Here is a 22,840-nt window from a genome sequence, read left to right on the forward strand (position 1 = left end):
GATCTTAACACAGGTTGGATCTGACCACCTTGTCTGTCTCCCTCCTCGGGCTACACTCTTACAATCTGTAGCCCTGTCTCCCAGCATCTCACACTTGGCTGTTACTGATGAAATCTTGCCAATTAAAAAAAGAAAAAATAGGCCTTGTCTCTTTGTGCAACTTTGGTTCCTGAATCATGTTTGCTTACTTAGCTTCATCGTATCGAGAGATCGTAGCCTATCTGAAGGACCTTACTGACCCCAGGAGACAGTCCACCAAAATAAGAAATTTGGTAGTTTGAAATCATTATTTTACTGCCTTTAGAATATTTTAAAAATACTTTATCCAACTCCAAAATTCTATTCCAAGAAGGATCTGGAACAAATTAGATTTAATGGATTGGTCTGAGTGTTGCAGACAGTTTGTTTCAAAATGCTTTAAATGGTAGAATATGGGGAAATCACCACATTCAAATCCTGTGTCCCTGCCCTGGACTGTGAAGCCTGGAGGCAGAACCCTTATGGTTGCTTCTGCCCGAAGCAGGCAGAACCTGCTTCTGCCCCTGGGTTTATAGAAGACCGATAAATAAAGTGGAGCCATCATAGGAGGAACAGAAAACCAAAGACGGCAACCTTTTCATTGGGAAGCAGGAGTAAAAGCAGGGGTGGCAGTGACACCCCCAAGGGCCACACCTCACGCTTGCTTGAGCTGTGCACCACAAGGAGTTGTGCACTTCACTCAAGCTTTTCCTGAACTCCATCATCTCCCTGGGGCATCCATCCACCCCTGTACTCAGATGTTTGAACAGGGTCACAGAGAAGACTGAGTGAATCCCCACGAAGCCTAATATAAAGCAAGTACTTAAAAATAAAAACTTCACTGACTTCTGCTTGCATCCTCCATCTCCCCCAACCCTAACTTAGTTGTTGATGGTCTGTAAATGAGGTGTATGTGGGTGAGGTCTTATGCCCAGTGTCTCCTGAGACAGTCACAGGTCTTAGGAGAACATGATTAGGGTGGTGGCTTTTCAACATGGTCAGTGTCTGTTCATCAAACCTTGTGGACATTCAGGTCACTGATGGGATAACCAGACAGTAAAACCTCCTGTTAGAACTGAATCCCGTCAGGCCTATTCAGAGGTAGAGGCTTATGTGAGCACAGTGGCATTTGGAATGCATATTCAATTTATAGACAGGTTGTATTTCAGAAGATTTTCGGCTAGAAGTTTGGCGCTCCAGATACCTTTCTCTTTGGAAATCGGGCCAGCCCACAGGAAAACCTACTTCATCCACAATATGGCTCTGACGCATACAACTAAGTATTTGCAATAAAAAATAAAGCTGGGGAGGTTACTCCAGGAGTAAGTTTTAAAAATAGAAAAAATAAATGATTGTGTTAAGTACCTTATATTAAATACTGATAGATTTAATGAGAGTAAGCCTTATGGAGATTCTGCAGAGGACATCTGGGGAATTTCAAAAGTTTCAGAGTTGGTGGCACTGATCCCTTAAAGTGAGTGGCCTAGAAAATGTTTCAAAGGAAATCTGATGGTTTCTAATTCATAAGCCAATTTCCTTAGAACATGTGAGAGTTGGAGTCAGTGAAGGAGGGAAATGAATAAAAATGAGATATTTATATATTATACAGGAGGAGAAGCCAACTAAAAAATTGTATGTGAACACAAGAGAAAGATTTTTCTGAAGGGAAATCAACTGACTGACTGGAGAGGAAAATGATGGGGAACTTTGGAAATCCTCTGGAGGAAACTTCAAAAAGTAGACAGTTCTTCTTCTAACAGGTCCATGGTTGGGACATTTTGGTGGCTCATCCAATGGAGACTGGAGCATTCTCAGAAAAGACTTGCAGATGCAGAGGTTTCAAGAGGCACTCACTTCCTATGGCTCTACTTATAAAGGAATCGTAGAACCAAATAGTAAGGAAATTTACGTTAGTCCACTCAGTAGGGAAGATTTAATGTGTATGTGCGTGCTCAGTTGCTCAGTTATATCCTACTCTTTTCAACCCTATGGACTATAGCCCATCGGGCTCCTCTGTCCGTGGATTTCCCAGGCAAGAATACTGGGCTGCATTGCCATTTCCTCCTCCAGGGGATCTTCCAGACCCAGGGATTGAACCTGCATCTCCTGTATTGCAGACAGATGCTTTACCACTGAGCCATCTGGGAAGCCACAAGATATACTGTGATTTAATTTTGCCTATACAAATATATTTCTGCCTCCCTTTTCATTATTACAGATCTACCATCTCTCTGCTTCTTAAAGAACTAAGTCAAAAAATTAGGTAGTTTAACATAAAACTATCAGTACTCCAATTAAAAATACCCTTCAAATTAGCTTTGTTGCAAGAATCTGAAATTGATATTAGACTTAAAAATTTACCCAGCCTATTCTTTTGATGATAACAAATATAATAAATAATTTGCTAATTTCCAATTTACATTTAAGTCAGTAAGTAGACTGTTTAGCTTTGCATTACCCAGAAAGAAATTGCCAAGTAAATTAATAGAAACTTCACCAAGAAATTATTTACTATCTTAAAAGGAAAGTAATTTTCAAATACTCTCAATTGTTTATAGCTATTCATATAAAAAATATGCTGACTATCAAGTTTTAAAATCTATGTATTGATAAAAGGTCATTTAGACTCTGGGTCATACTTGTAAAATATAGGTAAAAGTACTTTGAGAACCTGAAAGTAATAATATTTCAAGTTTTCCATGAATTCGGAATTTCAGGAACTCATGACTTGTTATAATTAGATATTTTATCATGGTCTTACTTTATACTGTAATCAAATCTTATTTTTTAATGATATGGTTTTTTAAATATTTATTTATTTATTTGGCTGAGTGGGATCTTAGTTACTGCAAATGGGATCTTTAATTGTGGCATTAGAATTTTTAGTTGCACATGCAGGATCTAGTTCCTTGGTCAGGGATTGAACCTGGGCCCCCTGCTTTGGGAGGACAGAGTCTTAGCCACTGGATCACCAGAGAAGTATCTGTAAACAAATCTTGTATTATGTTTCTATAGAAAAAGTTTTATAAAATGAGCATAACTAAGCTGCATTTTGCACTAGCCTTGGAAAGATTTTAATAAAAATCTACACTTTAAGGAATAACTGGGTAGCAGGGAATGTAGGTAATGGGGATATACTCCCACCCAGCTTGCCCCAACCTGTCAAAATTTAAGGCTAGTTACTATTGGTACAGTTCAAGCGCATATAAATGATCATTAAATTGCAACAAAGAAAAAATAACTCACAACCAACACAATTCAGTTCAGTTCAGTTGTTCAGTCATGTCCGACTCTGCGACCCCATGGACTGCAGCACTCCAGGCTTTCCTGTCCATCACCAACTCCTGGAGACTGCTCAAACTCACATCCATTGTGTCGGTGATGCCATCCAACCATCTCATCCTCTGTCATCCCCTTCTCCTCCCACCTTCAATCTTTCCCAGCATAGGGTCTTTTCCAATGAGTCAGCTCTTCACATCAGGTGGCTAAAGGATTGGAGTTTCAGCTTCAGCATCAGTCCTTCCAATGAATATTCAGGACTGATTTCCTTTAGGATGGACTGGTTGGATGTCCTTGCAGTCCTAGGGACTCTCAAGAGTCTTCTCCAACACCACAGTTGAAAAGTATCAGTTCTTTGGCACTCAGCTTTCTTTATAGTCCAACTCTCACATCCATACATGACTACTGGAAAAACCATAGCTTTGATTAGATGGACCTTTTTTGGTAAAGCAATGTCTCTGCTTTTTAATATGCTGTCTATTTGATCATAGCTTTTCTTCCAAGGAGCAAGCATCTTTTAATTTCATGGCTGCGGTCACCATCTGCAGTGATTTTGGAGCCCTCCAAAATAAAGTCTCTCACCATTTTCATTGTTTCCCCATCTATTTCCCATGAAGTGATGGGACCAGATGCCATGATCTTAGTTTTCTGAATGTTGAGTTTTAAGCCAACCTTTTCTCTCCCCTTTCACTTTCATCAAGCAGCTCTTCAGTTTTCTTTGCTTTCTGCCATAAGGGTTGGAATCATCTGCGTATCTGGGGTTATTGATATTTCTCCCGGCAATCTTGATTCCAGCTTGTGCTTCTTCCAGTCCAGCGTTTCTCATAATGTAATCTGCATATAAGTTAAATAAGCAGGGTGACAATATACAGCCTTGACGTACTCCCTTTCCTATTTGGAACCAGTCTGTTGTTCCATGTCCAGTTCTAACTGTTGCTTCTTGACCTGCATATAGGTTTCTCAAGAGGCAGGTCAGGTGGTCTGGTATTCTCATCTCTTTCTGAATTTTCCACAGTTTTTGTGATCCACACAGTCAAAGGCTTTGGCATAGTCAATAAAGCAGAAATAGATGTTTTTCTGGAACTCTCTTGTTTTTTCAATGATCCAACGGATGTTGGCAATTTGATTTCTGGTTCCTCTGCCTTTTCTAAATCCAGCTTGAACATCTGGAAGTTCATAGTTTACACTGTTGAAGCCTGGCTTGGAGAATTTTGAGCATTACTTAGCTAGCGTGTGAGATGAGTGCAATTGTGTGGTAGTTTTAACATTCTTTGGCATTGGTTTCTTTGGGATTGGAATGAAAACTGACCTTTTCCAGTCCTGTAGCCACTGCTGAGTTTTCCAAATTTGCTGGCATATTGAGTGCAGCACTTTCACAGCATCATCTTTTAGGATTTGAGATAGCTCAACGGGAATTTCATCACCTCTACTGACTTTGTTCGTAGTGATGCTTCCTAAGGCCCACTTGACTTTGCATACCAGGATGTCTGGCTCTAGGTGAGTGATCACACCATCGTGGTTATCTGGGTCATGAAGATTTTTTTGTATAGTTCTTCTGTGTATTGTTGCCACCTCTTCTTAATATCTTCTGCTTTTGTTAGGTCCATACCATTTCTGTCCTTTATTGTGCTCATCTTTGCATGAAATGTTCCCTGCTGCTGCTAAGTCGCTTCAGTCATGTCCGACTCTGGGCGACCCCATCAACAGCAGCCCACGAGGCTACCCCGTCCCTGGGATTCTCCAGGCAAGAACACTGGAGTGGGTTGCCATTTCCTTCTCCAATGCATGAAAATGAAAAGTGAAAGTGAAATCGCTCATTCATGTCCGACTCTTCTCAACCCCATGGACTGCAGCCTACCAGGCTCCTCTGTCCATGGGATTTTCCAGGCAAGAGTACTGGAGTGGGTTGCCATTGCCTTCTCCGGAAATGTTCCCTAGGTATCTCTAATTTTCTTGAAGAGATCTCTAGTCTTTCCCATTCTGTTGTTTTCCTCTATTTCTTTGCATTGATCACTGAGGAAAGTTTTCTTATCTCTTCATGCTATTCTTTGGAACTCTGCATTCAGATGCTTATATCTTTCCTTTTCTCCTTTGCTTTTCACTTCTCTTCTTTTCACAGCTATTTGTAAGGCCTCCCCAGACAGCCATTTTGCTTTTTTGCATTTCTTTTCAATGGGGATGGTCTTGATCCCTGTCTCCTGTACAATGTCATGAACCTCAGTCCATAGTTCATCAGGCACTCTATCTATCAGATCTAGTCCCTTAAATCTATTTCTCACTTCCACTGTATAATCATAAGGGATTTGATTTAGGTCATACCTGAATGGTCTAGTGGTTTTCCCTACTTTCTTCAATTTAAGTCTGAATTTGGCAATAAGGAGTTCATGATCTGAGCCACAGTCAGCTCCTGGTCTTTTTTTTGTTGACTGTATAGAGCTTCTCCATCTTTGGCTGCAAAGAATATAATCAATCTGATTTCGGTGTTGACCATCTGGTGAGGTCCATGTGTAGAATCTTTTCTTGTGTTGTTGGAAAAGGGTGTTTGCTATGACCAATGTGTTCTCTTGGCAAAACTCTATTAGTCTTTGCCCTGCCTCATTCCGTATTCCAAGGCCAAATTTGTCTGTTACTCCAGGTGTTTCTTGACTTCCTACTTTTGCATTCCAGTCCCCTATAATGAAAAGGACATCTTTTTGGGGTGTTAGTTCTAAAAGGTCTTGTAGGTCTTCATAGAATCGTTCAACTTCAGCTTCTTCAGTGTTGCTGGTTGGGGCATAGACTTGGATTACTGTGATATTGGATGGTTTGCCTTGGAAACGAACAGAGATCATTTTGTCGTTTTTTAAGATTGCATCCAAGTACTGCATTTCGGACTCTCTTGTTGACCATGATGGCTACTCCATTTCTTCTGAGGGATTCCTGCCTGCAGTAGTAGATATAATGGTCATCTGAGTTAATTTCACCCATTCCAGTCCACTTTAGTTCACTGATTCCTAGAATGTTGCCGTTCACTCTTGCCATCTCCTGTTTGACCACTTCCAATTTGCCTTGATTCATGGACCTAACATTCCAGGTTCCTATGCAATATTGCTCTTTACAACATTGGACCTTGCTTATATCACCAGTCACATCCACAGCTGGGTGTTGTTTTTGCTTTGGCTCCATCCCTTCATTCTTTCTGCAGTTATTTCTCCACTGATCTCTAGTAGCATATTGGGCACCTACCTACCTGGGGAGTTCCTCTTTCGGTATCCTATCATTTTGCCTTTTCATACTGTTAATGGGGTTCTCAAGGCAAGAATACTGAAGTGGTTTGCCATTCCCGTCTCCAGTGGACCACATTCTGTCAGACCTCTCCACCATGACCTGCCCGTCTTCAGACAACCATTTTGCCTTTTAGCATTTCTTCTCCTTGGGAATGGTCTTGACCACTGCCTCCTATAGTGTCACAAACCTCCGTCCATAGTTCATCAGGCACTCTATCTATCATATCTAATCCCTTGGATCTATTTGTCACTTCCACTGTATAATCATAAGGGATTTGATTTAGGTCATACCTGAATGGTCTAGTGGTTTTCCCTACTTTCTTCAATTTAAGTCTGAATTTGGCAATAAGGAATTCATGATCTGAGCCACAGTCAGCTCCCAGTCTTGTTTTTGCTGACTGCATAAAGCTTCTCCATCTTTGGCTGCAAAGAATATAATTAATCTGATTTCGGTGTTGAGCATCTGGTGATGTCCATGTGTAGAGTCTTTTCTTGTATTGTTGGAAAAGGGTGTTTTCTATGACCAGTGTGTTCTCTTGACCAGTGCTAAACTCTGTTAGCCTTTTACCTGCTTTGTTTTGTACTCCAGTCAAATTTGCCTGTTATTCCAGGTAGCTCTTGACTTCCTACTTTTGCATTCCAGTCCCCTATAATGAAGAGGACATCTTTTTTGGGTGTTAGTTCTAGAAGGTCTTGTTGGTCTTCATAGAACCATTCAACTTCAATTTCTTCAGCATTACTGGTCAGGGCTTAGACTTGGATTACTCTGAATTTGAATGGTTTTTTTTGGAAATGAACTGAGATCATTCTGTCGTTTTTGAGACTGCATCCAAGTACTGCATTTTGGACTGTTGTTGACTATGATGGCTACTCCATTTCTTCTGAGGGATTCCTGCCCACAGTAGTAGATATAATGGTCATCTGAGTTAAATTCACCCATTGCAGTCCATCTTAGTTCACTGATTCCTAAAATGTTCACTCTTACCATTTCCTGTTTGACCACTTCCAATTTGTCTTGATTCATGGACCTAACATTCCAGGTTCCTATGCAATATTGCTCTTACAGCATCAGACTTTACTTCCATCACCCGTCACATCCACAACTGGGTATTGTTTTTGCTTTGGCTCCATCCCTTCATTCTTTCTGGAGTTATTTCTCCACTGATCTCCAGCAGCCTATTGGGCACCTACCAACCTGGGGAGTTCATCTTTCAATGTCATACCTTTTTGTCTTTTCATACTGTTCATGGGGTTCTCAAGACAAGAATACTGAAGTTAGCCATTCCTTTCTCCAGTGGACCACATTTTGTCAGAACTCTCCACCATGACCCATTCATCTTGGGTGCTCTACACGGCATGGCTCAAAGTTTCATTGAGTTAGACAAGGCTGTGGTCTATGTGATCAGTTTGGTAAGTTTTCCATGATTGTGGTTTTCATTCTGTCTGCCCTCTGATGGATAAGGATCAGAGGCTTATGGAAGCTTCCTGATGGGAGAGACTGACTGAGGGGAAAACTGGGTCTTGTTCTGATGGGCGGGGCCATGTTCAGTAAATCTTTAATCCAATTTTCTGTTGATGAGCAGGGCTTTGTTTCTTCCCTGTTGCTTGACCTGAGGCCAAACCATGGTGGAGATAATGAAGATAATGGCAACCTCCTTCAAAAGGTCCCATGTAGGTACTGCTGCAGTCAGTGCCTCAGACCCTGAAGCAGGCCACTGCCGACCCACGCCTCTGCCAGAGACTCCTGGATACTCAGGGGCACATCTGGGTCAGTTTCTTGTGGGGTATTAAACAAGTTACATAATATATACAAACATATATAAATAGTGTCAGACACAAACAAAGCAGGACATTCAAAGAGAGTTAGAAACCATCTGCATAACCAATTCCTCCAGGAAGCTAAGGACTGAAATGGGGTCTAAGAACAGGAGATGCTGAGAACAGGAAATGCTACTGCTGCTGCTAAGTCGCTTCAGTCATGTCCGACTCTGTGCGTCCACATAGACGGCCTCCCACCAGGCTCCCCCGTCCCTGGGATTCTCCAGGGAAGAACACTGGAGTGGGTTGCCATTTCCTTCTCCAGAACAGGAGATGTGAGCATCTTAATTACTTAGATGTTATCCATTAACATTTGAAGATACTATTTTATAATAAGCTACTGTGCTTGAAGATGTTAAAATTATCTCAGTGAAGAGTGAAGAGAGAGGAAATGGGGCAGGGGTGAAGGATGCCAAGGAGGATGTATTTTAAATCATTTTGTGGAAGACAAGTGGCCTTATCATTTCCCCAAAAAGAAGGAAGAAGTCTTGATGCCCCATAAATCCATCAATACTGGACCTCCTTTTAGTCTTCCTCTGTCTGAATAGAAGGCATGTTGGGTTGAAGAAAAAGTCCTTTCATAACGTCAGTGCCCCAGTGCCCTGGCTGAGAATAGAGGCAGACCGGCACCCAGGATGGCTGAATTAGTATTTCCCTGCTTGATTACGGAGATACTCTGTCCCTGCCAGTACTGGAGAGTGTTCACTCTTCAATGAAGTCTTCTTTTGAGGACAACATCACATTAACAAGAATTCTTTTTTTTTTCATTCAAATGTGACATTTTCAAGGGCTTACACTCATTAATTTCTTTCCTTTGCAGAAGGACCCCAAAGCCAGATTTGGGTCTTAATCTGTACAGAATCAGCTCTGTGGAAGCTTGAGTTTCTGATTGAAGAGTGACTCACAAGGTGATTGAGTGGGGGTCTGCAGGGAGGCAGAATCTCAGACCCCACCCCAGGCAGACCCCGTGTTTTATTTATAGAGACCTCCAGGTGATTCCAACATACTCGGAGTTTGGGAAGCCCTGTCCTAGGCACCTCTGAAAGCTGGGGTCCTGAAAACTCCAGGCTGGGGGTTCTCAAGGGCATTGAGATGGCCTTTGGCAAATAATCGCATTTTACCACTTGCTATTGGCAACATCTGAAAAACCCCGTTTTGGCCAAGATCCTTATGCCTTTTGGCAATATACCAAAAAAGACTTTAAAACAGCATTTTAGACACATTCTCATGACAAGGAGTCGATTTCGGATTTGGGTTGGGTTGTACTGCTAGTCAACCATATGTAAAAGTTAATGCACTGAAAGAGGCTAAATGAACGACAGGTTGCCGTGAGCTATAAAACCAGGAGAAACTGGTGTTTTCTAGGAGTGATATTTTAAGTTAGGTCTGGCTTTTCTTATTTTATTTTTAATATTTTCTTGGCCACGTAGCTTGTGGGATCTTAGTTCCCCAACTAGCGATTGAACCCACATCCCCTGTATTGGAAGCATGGAGTCTTAACCACTGGACCACCAGGGAAGTCCCAGGTCTGGCATTTTAACTATAAAACTCAAAACAAAATCTGATCGGTTTTCACTGAAGTCACATAATTATTTCACTTTTTTTTTTAATTAGCCACTGTTATTTTCTCCTTACTATGAAAAATAAACCAAGTTGCTGATTAGAGCAGATTCCTTACCTTTATATCTTGTGGGTTGATATCAGGATTTGTTTGACATCGCAGAGGTCCCAGAGTTTGAATATGAAAAATGTAGAGGAGAAATTCGTCCCGGGCAGAGAAGGGCCAGCCCACCTCCAGGAGGGTGTCGCTGATGGTGCTTGGTCCAATATTGTGCAGCTACAAGCAGGGAACATGTCATGGAATGGTCAGCACGAGGCAGCAAGTTGAAATCAAACTCCATAAACTCAGAACCCATTCTAAAAAAGCATGGATTTGGTTTTAAGTCATCTGCACTAGGACTGTGACAATAGGAAGAGTCTCTTAAGCAAGAGGAATCCTGAAAGCAGGATGGGCTGATGCTTAGAGAAGACAATTCAGTCTGTGACGCTCTCAGTGCAGAATTCCTTTGCAAAGGCCACCTTCACCGTGTCTGATAACTGTGCCGTTTACCTTACATTTATGTTAATCTAATCACAGCGAGAGAAACCTCACTTTAATTATCTGCTTTCTAAACTTGGTTATTCTTTCTTTACATTGAAATTGGCTTCTTTCCTGACTACTGACTTGTCGATTGTAACCATATGCGATGCACTTTCCCTCACCCCCTGGAAAAATGGCTATCCATCAAATACCAGAGATGGCCCAGGCTCACCACAGTTCACTTCAAGTGTGCATTTCAAAGCTGAGCTCCTTCTGTTTTAATCAGTGAATCTCAAGGAAAGAAAGGCCACGTTGCATAGAGAGATGAAGTCTTTGAACACAAGAATCCTGTACTTGCAGGATACAAAACAGCCTGGGAACACCACTAAGTGGATTTAAATTTACTGTGGTTTTGAAAATTCACTTCAAAGTTAGCTGGGACCTTTTGCCCTTTTCTTTTTTCACAGTTCTGACAATTATAATGATCCATAAAACAGTTTATAATTGGTTTTGCTTATTAGGTGGCTCATTTCATTCACATTATCAAAGCAACATGCCATCCATTGATAAAAGTATATTTTGAGACATGAAACTAGCCTGTAAGCAATGTTCAGTGATTGCTTTTGGCACTACTGGGTATTATCCTTAAATTTTGTGATCCATTGTTGCTCAGATTAGAAGCAGGGTTGCCCTGAGAATGATTGAGTTTGAACATTTTCAAACTTTAAAGTTTCACCATTCTAAGGAGAAACTAGCGCACACAAGGTTTAATAAATGACTTGACAGAATTTTTTTCCCAGTGAGGTTCTTGATCAGAATGGCCTTAGAACTGCCTTATCCTTTTGTTATCAAGAAAGCTTAAGCCAAAAGCCTTGATCCAGCTTTGGACAGGGTGTCTGATTCTGGACCACAGGCTGGGCAGATGGGAGGCTTTCATGTTGACACTACACAGGAGTTGATGCTTCTTTCTCATATATGTAAACATCTCATCAGCTCTGAATTGGCTTTAACTATTATTCTTAGAGAATGCTACTCAAGTCCTTTGTAGCTTAAGATAAAAGATATAGTCAGAATTATTAGGTCCGCGGCATGCATGACACAAGAGACAGGGGAAAGAAGGAACCTCAAATAGGAAATGGCTCGGAACATTGTTTTGCTGGCCCCATGAAGACGAACAGGAATAACTTCTCCACTGACAGCCTGTACTGGGTTGGCCAAAATGTTCATTTGGGTTTTTCACACGAACGTTTTGGCCAGCCCAACACTTTATTAAGAAAAAAAAGAACTACTAAACTAACCATTTACTATATCTTGGTTTCTAACTGTAAAAAAAAAATTTTAAATGTTTTAGATAATATGTCAACAAAGCTCCTCTCTATGAACAATTTAACACTTGAAGTGGAAACAGATCAACAGGTCTTTATCACAAGCTGCTGGTTTGCTTCTGAAAAATAAATGGACTACTTCAAATCTCAGAATAACATACATATCTGATTGAGGTTAGTCAAATGAACAGTAAAATTATTCTTATCTGTCAAACATCCACCCATGCTATACACCCATTTGGGGAATATAAACTAGCAGATAATCCATACAGTTTTGTCTAGTACCTTCTGGTTGGTGACTTTTAATTGAAAAGGTGGATGGATTTTAAAAATAGCTGAAAATGTAGGAAGAGATGAAATAAAGTCTAGGGAGTTTGTCATTTCTAGACTTAGGCTGTCCAAACATTAAAAGAGAGGAAATAAAGAACTTGGGCTACCTGATGCAAAGAGCTGACTCATTGGAAAAGACTGGAATATTGGAAAGACTGAGGGCAGGAGGAGAAGGGCCGACAGAGGATGAGATGATTGGATGGCATCGGCTCAATGGACATGAGTTTGAACAAACTCCAGGAGATAGTAAAGGACAGGGAAGCCTGGCGTGCTGCAGTCCATGGGGTCTCAAAGAGTTGAACACGACTGAGCGACTGAACAACAACAAAAAGAACATGAATAGGAACAAGATAAAATGCTTCTCACTGTATAATGGCTCTTGCCAGTAAAAAGCCAGCGGTTATTTAGTAGAACACCCTCCCACCGCCCACTGCAACATGAGAGCAAAATAGCACAAATCTAGGCCGAATCTTGGATTGGTATCTTTTAAAACACTGTGAAAAGTTTATTAGCAAAGAGCATAAAAAAAAACCCTGAATGCAGCTTCAACAGAGACAACAACTACCTCATAAACATGTTCCACCAATGGTCCAACTCCCTCCTCCTTGCGAGGCTCCTCTTCTGGTTCCCAGTTCTGAATGGGCAGGACGATCTGCGGAGGGTGGGACACTCTGAAACATGGAACTTGACGTCAGTCGCTGGTGCTGGCACATGTAAACAATGTCTCACTCGTATGGAGTACATTAACAGCAGCGGCAGAGAGTGACTGCCAATTTATTTGAATAGACATCATCCGCAAGGAAAAAGTATTGAAAGTTCAGCAGAATCACTAAAGGAGTAGGTAAGGGTCTGAGTGAGAGTGTTAGTCACTCAGTCGTGTCCGACTCTGTGTGACCCCATGGACTGTAGCCCACCAAGCCCTCTGTCCATGGACTTCTCCAGGCAAGAATAACTGGAGTGGGTTGCCATTCCCTTCTGCAGGAGATCTTCCCAACCCAGGGATTAAACCCCGGTCTCCTGCATTGTTGGCAGATTCTCAACCATCTGAGCCACCAGGGAAGCCTTCAAGGGTCTGAAACATCTCTTAATTAACTGATCTGGAACTCAGATTGACTTATTTTATAACATCTCCTTTCAGGCACTAGGGGGCAAAGCAGAGAACATTCCTGAACTGAGATGGATAATATCACATATACATAAATACACATCTATCCATAGATCCTGTGTAAATATAAGTGTGTGTATACACGATCTATAATCCGTGCTTTAAGTCATATCAAGAAATGGGACATTTTTGTGGATAAAAAATCTACAATTCTGTGGGCTATGTGAAATGTCCAGTTGTAACAAAATACTGTTTCTACTTCAGAGTAGAAAAGTGGCCACTTCTATATTTCTCCTTCTTAGATTTCTTTAGCTTTCCATGAATGCAGCCATACCTCTTATAAGGCCAGGCCCAGAGCCAACATAAAGCCTGATCAAGTTCTAGAGTTATTTTATATATTACTAAAGCATGAGACAGAGAGAGAAGGAGAGTTAAGTGGTGGAATCGTGTAAGTAGGTTATTAGCCAGGCTATTCTGTCCATGGGATTCTTCAGCCAAGAATACTAGAGAGGGTTGCCATGCCCTCCTCCAGGGGATTTTCCTGACCCAGAGATTGAACCCACGTCTCTTATGTCTGCTACATCTGCATGTGGGTTCTTTACCACAAGTGCCACCTGAGAAGCCCTATTAATTGGATATACAGGTAGTTTTCCCTGCAGTTTACACCTAGAAAGTGAGCACTGTAGGAATGAAATACAGCACGTGGCGTTATTCCATAGCAAAAGCTGACTGCAAACCAAATTGTTATTGTTTTATAATCTTAAAAATGATAATTCCCCCCAGACAATGCTTTCTAGCAGTTTTTAGGTAAAAGGTATCTTTCAAAGAATTCTTAGACCTTCAGCTAACTTCAGTAGAAAACATCTCTTTTGGCAATTAAAGTCTTAAATGCCCTTCTAAGAATACCCAGTAATTAGCACACCCTTTAGTAACTTCAAATGTTATCTTTTCTCTTCTTAGGGCAATATCTTTCTAAAGCAGAAAGCAAAATATATTGGGTTAAATTCTGACTGCAGGGCAAATAGTTTAAATTCTATTTGTCTCCATTTCTTTATCTGGAAAATTATGATAAAACTCTGGAATCTATACCACAAATGATTGGAAGATATGTCAACTGCTTGTTGGTCAAAGTCAATTATGCTGCATTGTCTTCTAGGGGTTGGTGGGACAAGCATATTTTTTAAGCTGACTACCCACAAAAATGTTTCTAAACTGTAAAGCCCTTTGCAGTCACCCTTCATATGCCATTATTAAATAAAAAGTGCAGAGCACAGCCTCCTGGGCTGATGCCTTAATAGTTTATACTTGTAGATCAATTTGTATTATGCCACACTCCCCTTTCTGATTGGATTTGATTAAACCAAGTGTCGATTGCATAAGAGACTCAGTGAGGAGAAGAGGAGAGAAGATGGCAGGATGCTTTCATCAGAGGACTGCCCAGAGAGCTTGGGCTCCCATTCCCAAGGGATCTTGACAACCTCACCACCCACATTTTCACTCAGCTCTCAGTTTAGCAACAGTTGATTCTAAAAGATCTACATCCATTGTGAGGCTCTAGGGAAACTTAATTTATTTTGGCATCAAGAAAAAAAATATGGAATAGAAGCTGAGCCCATTTTCTCTGAAAATTTTGTTTCTGTGTTCATCAATCCTATAGGACTGGTCATAAATTTCCTTGGACCACAGAGTCATAAATATAGACCTTGGCAGGTACTGTGAAGACAATGTGCTCAAATCCCCTCAATGAAAGAAAAACTGATGTCCAGCAAAGTAGGGAGTTGGTTGCAGGTGAAGACGAGAGCTCAGATTCACTAAGCACTCTTCACTGTATTTCCAATATACTGTACGCTACAGGGGCCATTAAGTGGCAGTGGCTTTAGTAAATACAACTTAAAGAAACTTCCTGGTCCATTTGTGTAGCAAAATCAAATAGAAATCTATAAAGAAATATACAATCTATCACAGGGCACAGGAAAAATTAAAAACCTATGTCTCACAAAAATCAAGTTATCTACATTCTAAGACCCTTTCACATCTAGGGAAACCAAGGACAAAGAATAGCTCCCTAAAGATTCCCAACTAAATATGTGAAACATTGTTTATTGTTTTCAAAGTTGTTAAGAAGGTAGCAAGTGAGGAAGAAAAAAAGAGAATATGAGCAATTACCTAGCCTAGGATATACAGCCAGTGCAGTGATCGAACAACCCATCTGGAATGGTCCTCACATTCTGAGAGTGTTATTCCACAGAGACCCCCTGGTAATAAGACTGTGGTACTCAGTGGTAACACTGGACATGAGGAGGGGATGTAAGAGGAGGTAAGGAATTCCACCTTTGATAAGTTAAAGTCTGTAGCCTGGCGAGCTACATACAGTTCGTAGGGTCACAAAGAGTCAGTAACTTAGCAACTGAACAATAGCAAATATATATCGCAATATATGTGTTTTTCATATTTTCCATCATAGCTTATTGCAAGATATTAAACATAATCTCCTGTGCTATACACTAGGACCTTGTTGTTTATCAAGGACATGATTTAACTACTCTTCGTGAGCTTAATACTGTGCATGTTGCTCTTATAGCCAAATTTACTTCTCTATAGTTGTATGCCGAATTAATCCTTCGTACCAACAAATGACATGTAAACCTGCTTAAAGACAGTGTTGACATCTGGCTTTGAAACAAATGGGACAATTCTCAATACATTTTTTTTTTCCATTTGAAGAAATAAATCCATTTGAGTTTATTCTTCAAATTATAAAAATGACAGTAAAATTTAAAAAAAGAATTTAATAATTAAAATACATTGGAATAAACACCATTGGCCAAAAATAAAACTAGATTTTCCTAAAGACTGAACATGGAAGATTTTCAACACATTAGCTGTTTGCTCCTTGAAAAATTAAACACTGGAACAAATATTATTGCCAAGTATTTGGAGGAAAGAGCTTTACTTAGAAAAATGGTTTCAAAAAACTTTAACACTATCTCAGAAAACAAACTGTGGTCAATTGTTGGATATTAATCTAGCAATGAAAATAACTGCATACACAGGAGAAACTGAATTTTAATTACCTGTTTTGATCATTGCTAAAGCAAATAGAAAGTTTAATTCCTTTGTAAATTAGAAACACTGGTATCATAAATGATGGCAGAAATATAATTAAAAATATTAATCTCTTTAAATGGATATGTGAGAATAAAAAAGTGAAGTCACTCAGTCATGTCTGACTCTTTGTGACTCCTTGGACAGTAGTCTACCAGGCTCCTCTGTCCATAGGATTTTCCAGGCAAGTGCACTGGAGTGGGTTGCCATTTCCTTCTCCAGGGGGTCTTCCTGACCCAGGGATTGAACCTGGGTCTTCCATGTTGCAGGCAGACACTTTATCATCTGAGCCACCAGGGAGTTAAATTAAGCACTTAGCTTACTTGGACTAAAATACATTTTGGAATTAAGAAACAGTTTCAATTTATTTTTGGTTAGCAAAACAAAGATAAGCTAAGCTTAAAGAGATAAAATTTCATATACACTAGCTGTAAATTTTAAAAAGATAAAAAATAAGACAGTAAAAACAATGCTTGTGTTTTTTGTCTCTGTTTTTTTTTATATAGTGTTTATCTCATCAGGAGACGGACAGCAGAATTAAATTAGACATGCACAAAAATGAAATATCTAGATTAGTTCCAAATATCTCTAAATCAAACAAGTCACTGCCCATGAGTCACCTCATGAGTTAAAAAAGAAATTACAAAGAAAACTGAGAAACATTTTGAGCTGAGTTATAATGAACACCCAACATATCAAAATTTTGGTATGCTGCTAAAATAGTTTTAGAGGAAAATTTATTAGCACTAAACGCTTATGTAAGAAAAACTTGAAGAAAGTCTTTAATTTTACATAGAGGAACTAGAAAAAGAAGAGAAAATCCAACTTAAAATGAACAGAAGGAAAAAAAATAATGACAAAAGTAGAAACCAATGGAATAGAAAACAAAAACAAAAGCAAAATAAATGAATAAAAAGGAAAGAAAAATCAATGAAACAAAAAAAAACTAGTTCTTTGAAAAGATCGCCAAACACTAGTGAGATTGATAAGAGAAAAATATAGGGAATAGAGGTTACAAATTGCCAATATTAGAAATAATGAAGGGACACTATTAGAGGTCCTACATACACTTAAAGGACAATGAGAGAAAATTATGTCAAAATGTATAACAACTTAGATGACAAATTCCTTGAATTACTACCAAAATGTACTAAAGTAGAAATAGATAATATGAATAGTCTTATATCTAAGGATGAAATGGAATTGTTAAAAAAAACCTTCCTACAAAAACAAATCCCCTCCTAAAAAAAAAAAAAAACACCCAAGCCCAAAACTCCAGTCTCAGATAATTTCACTGGTGAATCTTACTATATATTTAAGTTAGAAATAATACCAAGTCTACACACAGTCTTTCAGAAAAAAGAAAAGATGGGTGAATACTTCCATCTCATTTTAAGGAGCTAGCATCCTCCTAACACCAAAATCAGAACAAAAATTGGATGAAAAGAAAACAACAGATCAATATTTCCCATGAACATGTATGCAAAAGTCACTATCAAAATTTTAGCAAGTTAAATCCCACAGTGTATAAAAAAGATAATCATCATGCTTAAGTGTGCTTCTTGCTCAGAGTGCAGTTTTGGTTTAAAATTCAGAAACAAAAATTAACCAAGTCACTTTACTGGGCAAAAAGGGAGAAATCATTTAACTTATCCTGCTTCTGCAGACAAAAATAATAGAAGCCCTGTGTTTGGTACTTCCCCAGCCTTCCTCTTCATAGACACAGAAAACACATTTGACAAAACTGAATACACATTCATGTCAGAAACTGTTAAGACAACTAGGAAGAAGGGAACATTCTCAACCTAATAAAGGCATCTATAAAAACTCTGCAGCTAACATCAGACCTAATGGTAAAAGACTGAATATTTTCTCCTTAAGATCAAATCAGGGTTTCTCAACAAGGCACAGTTTTACATTTTACTTTTACCTCTTCTACTCAGTTTTGCACTGGCAGTCTCTACTGGCAGTAAGAGAAGAAAAAGAAATAAAAGGCATAACTACATAGCAAACTAAAGAACCTCTTGAAGGTGAAAGAGGAGAGTGAAAAGGCTGGCTTAAAACGCAACATTCAAAAAATGAAGATCATGGCACCTGGTCCTATCACTTCATGACAAATAGATGGGGAAACAATGGAAAAACAATGGAAACAGTGTCAGACTTTATTTTCTCGGGCTCCAAAATCACTGTGGATGGTGACAGCAGCCAAGAAATTAAAAGATGCTTGCTCCTTGGAAGAAAAGCTATGATAAACCTAGACAGTGTATTAAAAAGCAGAGACAAGAGATATCAGTTTGCTGACAAAGGTCCATATAGTCAAAGCTATGGTTTTTCCAGTGGTCATGTATGGATGTGAGACTTGGACCATAAAGAAGGATGAGCGCCAAAGAATTGATGCTTTTGAACTGTGGTGTTAGAGAAGACTCTTGAGAGTCCCTTGGACTGTAAGGAGGTCAAACCAGTCAATCCTAAAGGAAATCATTCCTGAATATTCATTGAAGGGACTGATACTGAAGCTGAAGCTCCAATACTTTGGCCACCTGATGTGAAGAGCTGATTAATTGGAAAAGACCCTGATGCTGGGAAAGGAGTAGGAGGGAAAGGAGCCATCCTGATTGAAGGAAGGCGGAGAAGTGGATGACAGAGGATGAGATGGTTGGATGGCATTACCAACTCAATGGACATGACTTTGAGCAAGCTCTGGGAGATGGTGAAGGAAAGGGAAGCCTGGCATGCTGCCATCCGTGGGGTTGCAAAGAGTCAGACACAACTGAAAGACTGCACTGAACGGAACACAGCAAATGGTTTAACCTTGCCACAAAGAGGTCTGGTCTTTGCCCTCAACTTCTGAGAGATAAGCTCTCAAAATTTTATGCCTGAGAGAAGGAATATCTTTGCTTTTGGCAGGAGCATGGGGTGCGGGGAGGTCACACTGGATATTCTAAACACATAATTTTCAGAGTTGCTCACATCAGGAAGACCGGCTCGATCACATCACGATGGGAGGCTCAGTCATCCTGGAGACTGAGATCAATTAAGTGTGCATAACCAATTAATATAGTGTGTATAATCCACACTACACTACCATGTATAAAATAGAAAACTAAGGAGAATCTACTATGTAACACAGGGAACTCAATCTATTCAGTGCTCTGCTGCTGCTGCTGCTGCTGCTAAGTCACTTCAGTCGTGTCTGACTCTGTGCGACCCCATAGATGGCAGCCCATCAGGCTCCGCCATCCCTGGGATTCTCCAGGCAAGAACACTGGAGTGGATTGCCATTCCCTTCTCCAATGCATGGAAGTGAGAAGGGAAAGTGAAGTCACTCAGTCGTGTCTGACTCTTTGCGACCCCATGGACTGCAGCCTTCCAGGCTCCTCTGTCCATGGGATTTTCCAGGCAAGAGTATTGGAGTGGGGTGCCATTGCCTTCTCCAATTCAGTGATCTACGATGACCTAAATGGGAAGGAAATTCCAAAAGGAGGAAATAAATGTATATGTATGGCCGATTCACTTTGCTTCACAGCAGAAACTGACACAACAGTGCAAAGCAATTATACTACAAATGAATAAATATAAATTTTACCAAAAAATTTAAGTGGTCAGTCAGTCAGTCAACCATGCCTATCTTATGGAGCACCGTCCTCCAAACAACCCACAACTGAACACTGAGGCCTGAGTGAGTTTCTCTGGTTACAGCGTACTGTTACATATCAATACCAGGAAAGTGACCCATCCTGCCTCTGCAGACGAGAATAATAGAAGCCCTGTGTTTGGTACTTCCCCAGACTTCAACTATGCACTTTTGGCCCCTGGCTGATTGTAATCTGTATCTTCTCCCTGTGATAAACTGTTCCCATGAGTATAATAGCTGTCAGAGTTTGGTGCGTTCTTCTAAATGAATTATTGAACCTGTGGGTGGATGGGAACCAACCAAATCTGCAGTTCATGTCAGAGGCAAGGGTGATCTCTGCTTTCTAATTTTGTATCTGGTTAAACTTTTGAACATACAGATTAGAAAGGAAGAAATAAAACTGTCTTTATTCACAAATCATATGACAATTCTGTATAAAATCCTAGGGAATCGTCAAACAAAACGCTTCTAAATGGTTTAGTGAGTGAGTTCACCAAGATCTCAGAATACACTACTGCATTTCAAGACATGTTGTCTATGTATACACATGGCTCCGTGAGACAGAATAGGAGGTCCAGACAGAGACTGTCAGATGGACAACAGATTGTTTAACAAAGAAAGTGAAAGTCACTCAGTAACGTCTGACTCTGCGATCCTATGGACTGTAGCCAGCCAGGCTCCTCTGTCAATGGGATTCTCCAGGCCAGAATATTGGAGTGGGTAGCCGTTACCTTCTCCAGGGGATCTTCCCAACCCAGGGATCAAACCCAGATCTTCCACATTGCAGGCACATTCTTTACCGTCTGAGTCACCAGAGAAGTCCAAGAATACTGGAGTGGGTAGCCTAGTCCTTCTCCAGCGGATCTTCCTGACCAAGGAATTGAAATGGGGTCTCCTGCAATGCAGGCAGATTCTTTACCAGCTGAGCCACCAGGGAAGCTTTTGTTCAACAAAGGTGCCAAGTAATTCAATGGGGGAAAGGATAGTCTTGAACAAATGGCACAACAAGTGGATATTTGCATGCAAAAGTGAACCTTAGCCCTAACCTCACTCCAGATATAAAAAGTAGCTTAGAAGGAATCATAGACCAAAATGTATAAAACTATGAAACTTATAGAAGAAAACACAGGAGAAAATCTTGTGACTTTGGATAAAGCAAAGATTTACATAGGACACAAAGACCAAAAACTGTAAAATGTTTAAAAGTTGGATTTCATCAGAATGTAAAATGTTTGCTCTTTGAACATCACTGTTAAGAAAGGGACAAGCCAGACCATGAACTGGGAGAGAATATTTGTAGGACACTGCTCTGATAAGTGATTTTGTATCCGTAATGTGTAAGGACCTTTTACAACTTTACAGTAGGAGAGAAAGCTCAGTAATAAATGGGTAAATGGGTGAAAATTGTAAAAGACACTTTACAAAAAAAGGGGGATATGGATGGCAAGTAACCAGTGAAAAGATGCTCAGTATCATTAGTCATAAGAAAATATTAATTAAAGCCTCAGTGAGATATTTGCATTGACACACCAAAATGGCTAAAAACAAATAAACCAATCTCAAGCACACTCTGGCAACCATACAGACCAGCTGGAACTTCTGTGCTTTGCTGGTGGAAATGCAAAATAGAAATGGTACAGCCACTTTGAAAAACAGTTCAGCAGTTTCTATAAAGTTAAACACATACTTGCCATATGAGTCAGTACCACCATTTGTGAAAACAAGTGCCCCAAGACCCACATGTGAATGCCTATAGCAGACTTAGTATTAATAGCCCCAAACAGGAAACAGCCCAAATGTTCACCAACTGGTGAATGGATGAACGATGTATAGGAAGTCCAGATAGTGGAATACCTCTCAGAAAAAGAACTGCAGAACACTGATTTTCTTAAAAAAAAAAAAATATATATATATATATATTGATACATGTAAGAACATGGAATTTTTTTTCAAATGCATTATGCTAAGTGAAAGAAGTCAGTCTCAAAAGGTTACATTCTATATGAGTATATTTATATGACTTTCTAGAAACAGAGTCACAGAAAATAGATTAAGGTTGCCAGAGCCTGGGAGTGGGGGAACGATTGCCTAAAAAGTACATGAAGAAACTATTTGGGGTTTTGGAACTGTTTTATAGTGAATGCTCTTGTGGTGCCATAACTCTTCAAACTGCTGCTCCTGCTAAGTCGCTTCAGTCGTGTCCGACTCTGTGCGACTCCATAGACGGCAGCCCACCAGGCTCCCCCGTCCCTGGGATTCTCCAGGCAAGAACACTGGAGTGGGTTGCCATTTCCATCTCCAATGCATGAAGGTGAAAAGAGAAAGTGAAGTCACTCAGTCATGTCCGACTCTTAGCGACCCCATGGACTGCAGCCTACCAGGCTCCTCCACCCATGGGATTTTCCAGGCACGAATTCTGGAGTGGGGTGCCATTGCCTTCTCCGACTCTTCAAACTAGATACCTAAAAAAGGGTGAATTTTACTTTATATAATGTATATTTCAGTAAACTCGACTTAAAAAACATCGCAAACCCCAGAGACTGTAAAAAGACATTTGCAGTATGTGTAACTAATAAAGAAATAGTGTCTCATCTGTAGAATATGAAAGAACACCTATGAACTAATAAAAAGTCAAGTCTCTTAATAGAAATAGGTGTAAAAGAATGAACAGAAATTTCCTGATAGGAAGAATAAAAGTTAACAAACATTAAAAAGCAAGCAAACATAAAAAAGCTGCTTAATCTCATTTAGAAATCAAGGAATAGCCAATGAAACCTTCAGTTGAATACTATTTCCTATCCGTCAGATTGGCTCAAAATGTAAAACTAAGTCATTCTGAAAGCTAGTTAATGAGGAGCAATGGAAATGTCAATCCACTTC

At 40.0% G+C, this 22,840-nt stretch overlaps 1 protein-coding gene across 1 annotated transcript in view; it reads right to left on the bottom strand.

Moving 5' to 3' along the window:
• The window catches only part of ITGA8 (integrin subunit alpha 8), a 189,263-nt gene that overhangs the window by 38,529 nt on the left and 127,894 nt on the right, over positions 1–22,840 (bottom strand). The window contains exons 24-25 of the mRNA XM_002692081.7: positions 12,682–12,787; positions 10,060–10,218 (exon numbers count right to left, since the gene is read on the bottom strand). Coding sequence (XP_002692127.1) covers positions 10,060–10,218; positions 12,682–12,787 — 265 coding nt within the window. The remainder of the gene's footprint in view (positions 1–10,059; positions 10,219–12,681; positions 12,788–22,840) is intronic.

Source organism: Bos taurus, chromosome 13 (genome assembly GCF_002263795.3).
Source record: "Bos taurus isolate L1 Dominette 01449 registration number 42190680 breed Hereford chromosome 13, ARS-UCD2.0, whole genome shotgun sequence".
Taxonomy (NCBI): Eukaryota; Metazoa; Chordata; class Mammalia; order Artiodactyla; family Bovidae; genus Bos; species Bos taurus.